This window comes from Dama dama, chromosome X (assembly GCF_033118175.1).
Source record: "Dama dama isolate Ldn47 chromosome X, ASM3311817v1, whole genome shotgun sequence".
In the NCBI taxonomy this organism is placed as follows: Eukaryota; Metazoa; Chordata; class Mammalia; order Artiodactyla; family Cervidae; genus Dama; species Dama dama.
The window spans coordinates 65,653,240-65,665,997 of record NC_083714.1 but is presented as its reverse complement, the minus strand read 5'-3'; the positions used below and the strand labels follow the sequence as shown (position 1 = coordinate 65,665,997).

The 12,758-nt window shown below is 39.8% G+C and overlaps 1 protein-coding gene across 1 annotated transcript; it reads left to right on the top strand.

Annotated features, from left to right (window-relative positions):
• The first annotated feature begins 1,354 nt into the window (after positions 1-1,354).
• Positions 1,355-2,878, top strand: LOC133052535 (periodic tryptophan protein 1 homolog). Its single transcript, XM_061137488.1, is given in 1 exon segment — positions 1,355-2,878. A coding segment is annotated over 1 exon segment (1,320 nt). The 5' UTR covers positions 1,355-1,529; the 3' UTR covers positions 2,850-2,878.
• The last annotated feature ends 9,880 nt before the right edge of the window (positions 2,879-12,758 follow it).

The following is a 12,758-nucleotide window of genomic DNA, read 5'->3' as shown; positions in this document are numbered from 1 at the left end:
GTCCTATTTCACATACCAATATCACACAAGGGTTCTAATTTCTCCACATCCTCAGCAACACTTATTATTTCCTGTTTTTTTTTTTTTTAACAGTGGTTATCCTAATAGACAGAAGTTGATATCTCCACTGCACTCCAGAGAGAAGAAATCCAGTTCCACCCACCAAAACACTGACGCAAGCTTCCCTAACCAAGAAACCTTGACAAGTCAATCGTCCAACCCCACCCACTGGGAGAAACCTCCACAATAAAAAGGAACCACAGACCACCAGAACACAGAAAGGCCACTCCAAACACAGCAATCTAAATAAGATGAAAAGGCAGAGAAATACCCAGCAGGCAAAGTAACATGAAAAATGCCCACTAAGCCAAACAAAAGAGGAGGAGATAGGGAATCTACCTAAAAAAGAATTTAGAATAATGATAATAAAAATGATCCAAAATCTTGAAAACAAAATGGAGTTACAGATAAATAGCCTGGAGACAAGGTTTGAGAAGATGCAAGAAATGTTTAACAAGGACCTAGAAGAAATAAAAAAGAGTCAATTAAAAATGAATAATGCAATAAATGAGATCAAAAACACTCTGGAGGGAACCAACAGTGGAATAATGGAGACAGAAGATAGGATAAGTGAGGTAAAAGATAAAATGGCGGAAATAAATGAAGCAGAGAGGAAAAAAGGAAAAAGCATCAAAAGAAATGAGGACAACCTCAGGGACCTCTGGGACAATGTGAAACACCCCAACATTCGAATCATAGGAGTCCCAGAAGAAGAAGACAAAAAGAAAGGCCATGAGAAAATACTCGAGGAGATAATAGCTAAAAACTTCCCTAAAATGGGGAAGGAAATAGCCACCCAAGTCCAAGAAACCCAGAGAGTCCCAAACAGGATAAACCCAAGGCGAAACACCCCAAGACACATATTAATCAAATTAACAAAGATCAAACACAAAGAACAAATACTAAAAGCAGCAAGGGAGAAACAACAAATAACACACAAAGGGATTCCCATAAGGATAACAGCTGATCTATCAATAGAAACCCTCCAGGCCAGAAGGGAATGTTAGGACATACTTAAAGTAATGAAAGAGAACAACCTACAACCCAGATTACTGTACCCAGCAAGGATCTCATTCAGATATGAAGGATAATTCAAAAGCTTTACAGACAAGCAAAAGCTGAGAGAATTCAGCACCACCAAACCATCACTTCAACAAATGCTAAAGGGGCTCTGCCCCAAGCTGCGGCAGGGAGCCCTTCTCAGAGCGTGCTGGCCGAAGGGCTGCGGGGGATTCCAGACCCGCCGGGGCAGGTCTGCAGCGTGACGCGTCGCTGCGCTGAGGACCGTGAACCGCAGCCACCAGGTGACGTGCGTGGCCTGGGTCCGCTGCGGCGTGGCCAAAGAGACGCCAGACTAGGTAGAACTTAGTAAAGAAGAAGTGAAACGTCTCATTGCTGAAGCAAAGGAAAAATTACGTGAAGAAGGTGGCAGTGATGAAGAGGAAACAGGCGATCCTTCAGAGGATGGCATGCAGAGTGCCTGTACCCAGGCCTGACCACGGGAGCCCCTGGAGGATGGCGACCCAGAAGATGACAGGACGCTGGATGATGATGAGCTGGCCGAGTACGACTTAGATAAATATGATGAAGAAGGCGACCCAGATGCTGAAACTCTTGGTGAATCTCTCTTGGGTCTTACGGTCTATGGGAGTAATGATCAAGATCCTTACGTCACTCTGAAAGATACGGAGCAATATGAACGTGAAGATTTCTTGATTAAGCCCAGTGACAATCTCATAGTTTGTGGCAGAGCTGAACAGGACCAATGCAATTTAGAGGTGCATGTTTATAATCAAGAAGAAGATTCTTTTTATGTCCACCATGATATCCTGTTGTCTGCATACCCTTTGAGTGTGGAATGGCTAAATTTTGATCCTAGCCCAGATGACTCAACTGGAAATTACATTGCTGTGGGAAATATGACCCCTGTTATTGAAGTGTGGGACCTGGATATAGTGGACTCTCTAGAGCCAGTCTTCACACTTGCAAGTAAGCTGTCAAAAAAGAAGAAAAAGAAAGGAAAGAAGAATTCCTCAGCAGATGGGCATACAGATGCTGTCCTTGACCTTTCTTGGAATAAGCTGGTCAGAAATGTGCTGGCCAGTGCATCAGCTGATAACACTGTTATTCTGTGGGATATGTCCTTGGGGAAGCCAGCAGCTAGCCTTGCCGTACACACAGACAAGGTCCAGACTCTCCAGTTTCATCCATTTGAAGCACAGACTCTGATTTCTGGATCATATGATAAGTCCGTGGCTCTGTATGACTGCCGGAGTCCGGAGGAGGGCCACCGGATGTGGTGCTTCAGTGGGCAGATTGAGAGAGTGACCTGGAACCAGTTTTCACCGTGTCATTTTTTGGCCAGTACAGATGACGGCTTTGTATATAATTTGGATGCACGTTCAGATAAGCCAATTTTTACACTTAACGCACACAATGATGAAATTTCTGGTCTTGATCTAAGCAGTCAAATCAAGGGCTGTCTTGTGACTGCATCAGCAGACAAGTACGTGAAGATCTGGGACATATTAGGAGACAGGCCAAGTCTGGTTCACTCTCGGGATATGAAAATGGGAGTTCTCTTCTGTTCTTCCTGTTGCCCTGATTTGCCATTTATTTATGCTTTTGGAGGTCAGAAGGAAGGGCTTCGGGTCTGGGATATAAGCACAGTCTCTTCAGTAAATGAAGCATTTGGAAGACGAGAGAGGCTTGTTCTCAGCAATGCAAGAACTTCGTCTATTAGCGGCCCCTTTGGGAACAGGAGCTCAGAAACACCAATGGAGTCTTAATGAAGATCATGCAGTTTGCTGTTTTATTTATCCTAACTCAGTTTTAAAAAGCTGGCCTAAAGATGCTCCCTGTGTAGCTGCAGCCATCCAAGTGACTGAACCAGAGCTGCCTGATATCCCTCCTTGCAGCTGTGGTGGCAGCACTCAGGGCTGGTCTCTGTGCTGACCTTTCAAGCGTGTGGCATACAGGACTCCACTTGCAGTCATTTCTTGAAAGGAGGAATAAAAAGGTTTTTAGTAATTCGTTCCTTAAATGTGCCATCTGTCACAGGTAGTCTAGGATGTAAAATAAGTAGTACTTCATGGAATTTGAAAAGGAGAAAATCCTGTAATCTTAAGAGATGGGTAAACCTAGGTCTTGGAAGGTGGTGATTAGGCCAAGGGTCCAGAGTAGACCATGAACAGAGGTAGGTCCATGGGGGACTACACTTTCCTGACAATTGTTCTTCAGTTAATGCTCAGGATTTAGAAGTCTTAGTGCTGCTCTTCTATAAGTGGCATGCCTTTTCTGTCCACAGCATGGTATTCAGTGTTACCAAACAAAAAAGATATAATGATAAAGGGTTCAGTCCACAAGAGGATATAACATTTGTAAATAAAGCAAATGGTAAGTGACTCATTAGACCAAATGGACTCAGATAATACATGGAATATTCCATCCAAAAGCAACAGAATACACAGATCATGTGATGTTACACCACAAAGACAAGTGTCAATAAATTAAAAATCTTACAAAACAAAACAAACAAACAAACAAAAAACAAATGCTAAAGGATCTTCTCTAGACAGGAAACACAGAAATGTTGTATAAATGCGAACCCAAAACAACAAAGTAAATGGCAACGGGACCATACCTATCAATAATTACCTTAAATGTAAATGGGCTGAATGCACCAACCAAAAGACAAAGACTGGCTGAATGGGTATTCAAAAACAAGACCCCTATATATGCTGTCTACAAAAGACCCATCTCAAAACAAGGGACACATACAGACTGAAAGTGAAGGGCTGGAAAAAAATATTTCACGCAAACAGAGACCAAAAAAATGCAGGACTCACAAAACTCATATCAGATAAAATAGACTTTAAAATAAAGGCTGTGAAAAGAGGCAAAGAAGGGTACAGTTTTGATTTATGTTTTCCTGATGATCAGTGATGTTGAGCATCTTCATATACTTGTTGGCCATTTCTCTACCTTCTTTGGATAGCTCTCTCATCAAGGACTTTGCTTCTGTTTTTCTCTTTGTGGTTTTCCATATATTTAATTTTTTGCAGTGAGCACTTCTTAACTTTTATACTGAAGGTGATATTGGGGATAATAGCAATCATTTTAAAAAATGTGCCAAGCAAGTTATTGCAATAAGTAGATGAGCCAATCTCAACTGGCTAATTTAGGTAATCTGTGGATGGGGCAACTGTCCTTGTTTAGGATTAAACACTTGAAGAACACTTAAAGAGGCAACTTTATTCCAAACCAAGGCCCCTCTATCTTTTGTGGCTCAATTAGCTCGGGTGACATAAAGCAGGGCAGGCAGAGGATTAAGCAAGTCAAGCTGAGCTGGCAATGCAGCCATGAAACAGTAACAGCCTGTGCCCAATACCCAAGTGGGATGCTTGATAATCTTGCATACAAAATCTTGGTCTAGATACCGCAAATGATTGCTCTCTTAGGGATTTTGATATTTAGAGGGGAACTTTATTATGTAATTAAGGTTTATGGCTTTTATCTAGGCATTTCAGAAGGGGTAACTAGCTAAATCATCAATAATTTTGTAATCTGGGTTTCAAGAAATGCTCCATAAGCATTTTAGGGGCCAACTTTGTATAAAATAAAGATAAGCAAAGAAAAGCTCATAATAAAGTTTTAACTTTAAAATTCCAGTCAAACATTTAGAGCTTGAGTTAAATGATGGGTGTCAGTGAGGTGGATTTCCCAAAGGTCTGGACCGGTGATAGCACTAGCAAAATTTGCTGGATGGAATTATTACCCTGAAAGGAAATAATGAGGAATGATGATATTTGAGCCTCCTGCTCAGAGTGATCTGAGCTCAGAGTGATCTGAGCAGGTGTACACATTTATTCTGCAAAAGCAAATGCAAACTGGACATCTAAGGTGTTTCTAGGGAAGAGATACTGAGTTCAATGAGCCAGTCCATATATATGAATAGCTCTATTTCTGCTTCTGAACTCCTTCTTTACTGAAGTCCTAGAGAGCATGCATGTCTAAGACCCATGCTATATCTTATTATACTACAAATCTTTTCCTGTAATGTCCTGCCTCTCACCCTCAGTATCACCTAATTTTCAGTACCTCTTTCTTTGTCCATTTCTGTTGACTTTCATGTTCTAATACCTGACTGAAACTACATCTTGGACCACTGTGTTGTCTCACTGTGCACCTCCTCAGCATTTCACTGTGGTTTTCTTTTTTTCCCTGAGAAGCAGCATTTTATGATGAGCTTATTATCTTACAGCTGAAATTTTTGATCTCATTTTCCATCATTCACTGCCATTTTGACTATATCATATCTCTGCTCTTACGTTTTAGATCAGCATCCTTGATTTGGTATTATAGTGTCCATCTACCTAAAACATTGCTATTTCCCATCTCCTCTTCCTCCTGACTTATTTCCTCTGGGATAAGTCCATTTAAATATCCAGTCTCGTCTCTTGCTTTCTGCACCACAATGCTCCTTGCCTCTGAAGATCAGTGTCCTATTTTCTTTCTTGAAAGATTAGCTTTCCTTTTTTTTTTCTCTAGCCACAGAGCCTTGCTCCACATTATTATATGGTTCACCCTCGTCCTTACTCAGCCTCCCATTTCTAGTCACTGGTTATGGATCAGAGTATTCTACTAGTTTCTGATGATTTTTTAGACCTCCTCTCCCTTCTTCAGTTTAGATAAAGCAAAATATTCCCTAGGGATATTTTCTTTTTGTTTCAAAGTAAGAATGAACAAACATTCAATAATCTCTCACTCTATAACTGTTCTCCATTTCCCCCACTCCCATCCTCCCAATTCAGGTCTTTCTTTCCCTCTGGTGAGTTCAATCTGTCATATGTTTATTTAGCACATTTCCACATTCAGAGCATTTAAGAAGCTAATTAACCCTTGAAGTACCCTTCTGGGATGTGCATCCAGGCTACAGAGGTAGTTGACATTAAGGCTGGGGGCAAAGCCCAAGAGTTTCTGTTTTCCAAATCATTGTCCCAACTATGTTTTCTTTCACTCTGGCTCTCCACAATTGAAAAGGATACCATCATGAATAAATTAGTTAGATTTAATTTACAAGGAAGCTGCCAGAAATTGTGTGACCTTCCTGATACCCCAGTTTCTCTAATCAAACCCATGTTAGTCCTCTGTGACCTGCTTGGGAGCAGCTGGGAATCAAACCACAAAAACAAGACTAATGCATATCATATGTTTTTCTTTCTCTTTCATGCAGAAAGATAGAATTACTCACCCAAATCTGTCATCACAGCAAGTCACTTCCAAGAATATGGTAAGGAGACCAAATATGGGGTTGGGAAGTGAATGTATAAGTCTGGAAAGAGGTAGAAATATAAGAAAAAGAGGACTACATCAGGGCATAGTTTTGTACTGCTGTGGTCAACCATGTTATTACAAAGACACAATGGGATAGGAGAAAGAGCTCCCTTATCCTCAACTCATACCAAGGTCCCTTTTCAAAAAAATACTGTTTTCAGCCATATGGCTTATAAGCTGTATGAGGTCATTTGGGATTTATTATTTGGTTTTAAAGAGCAAAATGAGTTATTGTTTGCAAAATCACTTTTATCTGGCTATTATTATGATGTGAACAAGAAGTAAGGCACAGCTTTTGTGTAATGAGGAAAAATTACTAGCAATTAAATGACTTTCTACTTTCTTCAGTTCAAATGCAAAAGGTAATTGTTTAACCATTACATCTAAATTATGGAGGCCGTTGGTGATCATTAATAAATAAAACTGTAAATGCAACTGCATACTGAGGAGGCCGGCTCAGTCAACACTTCCTTGATGAAGTAAAAAATTCAACAATCTTAAACATATTGAATTCTCTTTAGTTCCTATTGCTTTGTCCTGCGATAGTGAACACTGCTGTTCAATCTTAAGTGAAATACAGTAATGGTTCTAAGAAAAGCTTTGTAACATTCCCTGTTCATAAACACTGTTTGTAGAAAACTAGACTATTTCCTTTTGAGAGATAAAGGACTTATTACAGTCCTTATTGAAAGATGCAGGAAATTTACCACAGTGATTTGGGGGCAATTGTTTTAAACTAACTTAGGTCAAATAGTCAACCCAATATGTAAAAAATATGGATTTTTCTTCCTATCAGGCATCAAGTAGTATGGTGGCTCAGTGGTAAAGAATCTGCCTTCTAGTACAGGAGCCGTGAGCTCAGTCCCTGGGTTGGGAAGTTCCCCTGGAGAAGGAAATAGTATTCTTGCCTGGAAAATTTCATGGACAGAGTAACCTGGCAGGCTATAGTCCATGGGGTTGCAAAGAGTTGGACACGACTGAGCATGAGCATGAGTAAGTGAGTATATATAACAAATACCCTGATCTTATACCACCACCCCAGGGTTCATTTCATATTAATAATTAGTATAAGAGCAACAACAACTACAACTAACACTCACGTGCTTAAGTGCCAAGAAAGTAAGTATCAAGGCTAATCTTATACTTGGCATATGCTATCTCATTTAACGTTCATTTACCTGCACTTGTAGATTTGGTAACTAAGGCTGAAGAATGAAGTGCCTTGGCAAAAATTATTTAGCTAATAAATGGTGGATCTAGAAAGTAACATCAGAGAGCTTGTTCTCGACAATTTATTTAGTCTGTTTGGGCTTCTGTAACAAAATACCAGAGACTGGGTAGCTTATAAACGTCAGAAATTTTTTTGTCACAGTTCTAGAGGCTGGAAAGTCCAAGATCAAGGCACTGCCAGATATGGGCCTGGTGAGAGCTTGCTTTCTGGCCCATAAATAGTACCTTCTCTCTGTGTCTTCACATGGTGGTAGGGGCAGGGGAGCTCTCTGGGGTCTCTGGGACAATAATCTCATGTCCTTATAAAAGATCTTGAGACCCTCATGACTTAACCATCTCTCAAAAGCCTCACACCCTAATACTATTCCTCTCAGGGGCTCTGGTTTCAGTATATGAATTTTGAGTGGACACATTCAGGTCATGGCAACTATTATACTACATCACCTCATCCCAGGTTTAGGAATGGGAGAAGATCCAGAGTTTTGTTGTAAAACTTTACTTGCTAATAAAACTTTCTGTAAAGCATGTAATTTAATGATTTTCTTTTTAGGACACATAAAAATGTCCCCAAGCAAAACAAACACATAAAACAACAACATGAAAAATATAATAACAAAATACCACCATTTCAAATTGCCATGAATTTCAAATATTTCCTTCTCATGGTTCAAAGCTTCACATCTACCTGGTAATGATGATTGGAAAACGAATGCAGCTTAAGAAATGTTACCCAAAGTATTTCCTTGTTAGGAGAATTCTATTTATAAATTCAGGAAAATAGCAGTGATTTATTTATGGTTCAGTATTTACCTAAGTGAGATGAGTGTGTACTATCTATCTCCTGTCCCCCTGGGGTGAGCTATAGAAATTTCACTATCAATGCAAAACAAAGCAAATTGATGTCTTGCACCAATTAAGGAAGCAATGACAGCTTTCACTGAATTCCACATTCCTGGAGCATAGAGGTTCCAAGGCTGTTCTTTCATTTCCTCCACCCTTTTTCATTTCCATAAAGCTAGCATTCATTAACTTTTTAATTTTATTCAACAGAGCTATTTGTGTGTGTGTATTAAATGCGTAAATGAATTATCAAGAAAGTAAGGAACGTGCAGAAGAGGCAAACAAAAACAGAAACCTAGAGAAGTGAGCTTGCTTTTGCTTGGAGGGCATTCATAAAACCATGAATTTGAGCTTTCAGCTTTTTTACAACTTTCTGAGGTGTGGGGGACTACAGATAAAGACCAGAGTCAAGCAGGTGGGACCTCTACTATAAGATGCCTACTCTTATATAAAACTAGGATTCCAAAAATCTATGTTCCCAGTACAAAGGTAACTGTAAATAAAGCTACTCCTCCTCACATACTAAGAGATTCTAAAGAAAATTGCCCATCTCAAAATTTGGTGTTGGATGGTGGGGCAAAAATCTCCCCTAAAAATTAAGTTGAAAGTGGCCTTTTGAAAGAAAGAAGGAAGGAAAGAAAGAGGTCTTTTGTTGGTAGTGATTCCACGCAGGTTTTAGTGGGTCAGTTGGTTATTCATATGGAAAAGATAAGTTTGGATTCTGTGGCCAATTATAAAGTTTGAGTTAGTCGCTCAGTCATGTCTGACTCTGTGACCCTATGGACTGTAGTCCGCCAGGCTCCTCTGTCCATGGGATTTCCCAGGCAAGAATACTGGAGTGAGTAGCCATTCCCTTCTCCAGGGTATCTTCCTGACCCAGGGATCAAATATGGGTCTCCTGCATTGCAGACAGATTCTTTACCATCTGAGCCACCAGGGAAGTCCCATAATAAATGATCTCAAATTCTTTGAAATTCCCTTCATTGAGAAGTAAGGTCTATTTCTCCTTCCACTGAAGTCAAGTGGCCTATATGACTTTTCTGAATAATAGAATATAACAGAAGAAGATGTGCTACTTTCTAGGCTTGGGCCATTTAAAAATGGCAGTCTCCACTTACTGCCTCTTGGAACACTTGCCCTGGGGGAAGGTAAACTGCTCATAAAAAGTTTGGCTACTCTGAGACTGTTATTCTGTGAAGAAGCCCAAGCCAGCCACCTAGAGAGGGCATATGTGGGTGAAACATTGATAATATGGGCAGATCCAACCCAAACTCTGTGGATCAAAATATTTTTGGGGGCCATACTGCATGGCATGCAGGATCTTAAGTTACCCAACCAGGGATTGAACCCGTGCTCACTGCAGTGGAAATGCAGAGTTTTAACCACTGGACCACCAGGGAAGTCCCTAGCCAAAGTATTTTGAAATGGAATTTGTGATGCTAATCTATTCCTTCATTTAAGAGTGCTTTCTCATCCTGCAATGCAGCCATCCAGTCATAACAGTCAAGCATGAGAAATAGAACATCCTTTAATGGGAAAAGCTGCAAGCTGGGTTTGTGATTAGTGCATGGGTACCAGAACCTTAGGCAGACATATATAGATGAAAAATTAAATGTATATTCTAAAAAGTGGAACAAATATTAAATTGGGACTTATTTAGACCTAGAAGTTCCCATTGTACGGCTACTGATTGCATTTCCAAACTGAACTCACAGCCTACATTCCTTCACCTTTTGCAGCCTAACTTGCGTTTTCAACCTCAGGCCCATGCTGTTTCACCAGAGTACCCTTTTCTTTACTATTAGTTGCTAACAGATTGCTGAGAAACAGACACAGAACCACCAAGCAGGCACCAATCTCAACAGTCAATGATAGATTGAGCAGGAGGGCATAAAGAACCCAAAGAATGATTTCTGAGTTGCAAATTTTCCATGAAAGCTGAAAAAATGACTGGCTTCCTCTGAAATATTTGCATTGCCAGAAATGATAAATGAAGCACAGATTCCACCATTCATAGTTTTAAGTGGAATTTGTTTATAATACTGCTTCGGATTTATTTAACCCCCTTTAAGAAGTGCTAGCTGAATACCCCTCAGAATCCATCAATAAAAAGGGAGGTCACTGTTACCTAATACATCTCAAAAACAGAGAAACTTAGACTCCTATAGCTAGACTTCTCCATTATCATATCATATCACAGTGAAAATGTGACCTTGGAGGGAAGGTGGCGATGTCCCTCTGTATGTCTGTAATTCGGCTTCAACATTTACCTAAGATAAACTTTCATAGTTTTTGTCCCAAACTTCCCTTACCTCAATATGAAACAAGCTGTCTGGCAAATGAGAATTCATCTCTGCATCTCACTGTGGGTCCACAGGCATTCCCAAAACACATGGCCCTAGACAGAAAAGAAGAATTCATAAAAATGACGTTTTTAAAATGCTTTTATTAGTAATGAATAAACCCTAAGAGTAAAGTCTAGATGTATAGTTTCTAGACAGGAAGTTGGGATGGTGATAGGAGGGAGAGTAAAAAACACCATGGAATGAGGAGCTCTGAGCAAGACAAACTCTGGTGGCAGCAGGTGCCTGAGACTCTACTCTGAGCCACTCTGAGTGCAGTACTCTTAGACTGTACTCTTGCAACCTACAGGATAGAGACTTGCTGTCTAGTCACCTACCTTTGAATATGACCAGAGTTATATGCAATACCGTTTTCTGCATGTAACCTTGCCACTTTAGCTCTTACTTAAAACAGCATAAATGGAATGTAAGTAAATGAAAGTGATGTTATTAGAAGGATCACTTGGAGTGAAAATTCTCTTTGAAAAAATTAAACATACTCAAATATCTGTACTTTAAATATGATTTTCATCAAATACCTTGTGACACACCAGACTATTCACAGACATGCACGTCAGCTAGTAAAATTTCCACGTCCCCTCTTTCTCCTCTGACAAATTGTACCCCTTAATTTTATGACTAGAGTCTGAGCAAGGGCTGATCTCATTCTTTGAATTCCTTGAATGCACCTGGGGCTGCTTTTGTGGGTAATATGCTGATAAATACTTTTGAAGGGATACAGATTGGCTGATAGTTTATACAGTGTTCTTATTTTTTTTTTTACAATGGAGAAAAGACAAGCTCTTATTTATTTATTTTTCCTTTTAATCATTTAAAAATTTATTTTAATTGGAGGCTAATTACTTTACAATATTGTAGTGGTTTTTGCCATACATTGACATGAATCAGCCATGAGTGTAAATGTGTTCCCCATCCTGAACCCCCCTCACCTCCCTCCCCATCCCATCCCTCTGGGTCATCCCAGTACACCAGCCCTGAGCACCCTGTCTCATGCATTGAAACTGGACTGGTAATCTGTTTCACATATGTTAACATACATGTTTCAATGCTGTTCTTTCAGATCATCCCACCCTCGCCTTCTCCCATAGAGTCCAAAAGACTGTTCTATACATCTGTGTCTCTTTTGCTGTCTCACATATAGGGTTATCGTTACCATCTTTCTAAATTTCATATATATGCATTAGTATACTGCATTGGTGTTTTTCTTTCTGACTTACTTCACTCTGTATAATAGGCTCCGGTTTCATCCACCTCATTAGAACTGATTCAAATGTATTTTTTTTTAATGGCTGCGTAATATTCCATTGTATATATGTACCACAGCATTTTTATCTGTTCGTCTACTGATGGACATCTGGGTTGCTTCCATGTACTGGCTATTATAAACAGTTTTGCGATGAACATAGGGGTACACGTGTCTCTTTCAATACTGGTTTTCTCGGTGTGTATACCCAGGAGTGGGATTGCTGGATCGTGTGGGAGTTCTATTTCCAGTTTTTTAAGGAATTTCCACACTGTTTCCCATAGTGGCTGTACTAGTTTGCATTCCCACCAACAGTGTAAGAGGGTTCCCTTCTCTCCGAACCCTCTCCAGCATTTATTTTTTGTAGATTTTTGGATAGCAGCCATTCTGACCAGCGTGAGATGGTACCTCATTGAGGTTTTGATTTGTATTTCTCTGATAATGAGTGATGTTGAGCATCTTTTCATTTGTTTGTTAGCCATCTGCATGTCTTCTTTGGAGAAATGTCTGTTTAGTTCTTTGGGCCAATTATTGATTGGGTCCTTTTTTTTTTTTTTTTTTTGAATTGAGCTGCAGGAGTTGCTTGTATGTTTTTGAGATTAATTCTTTGTCAGTTGCTTCATTTGTTATTACTTTCTCCCATTCTGAAGGCTGTCTTTTCACCTTGCTTATAGTTTCCTTTGTTG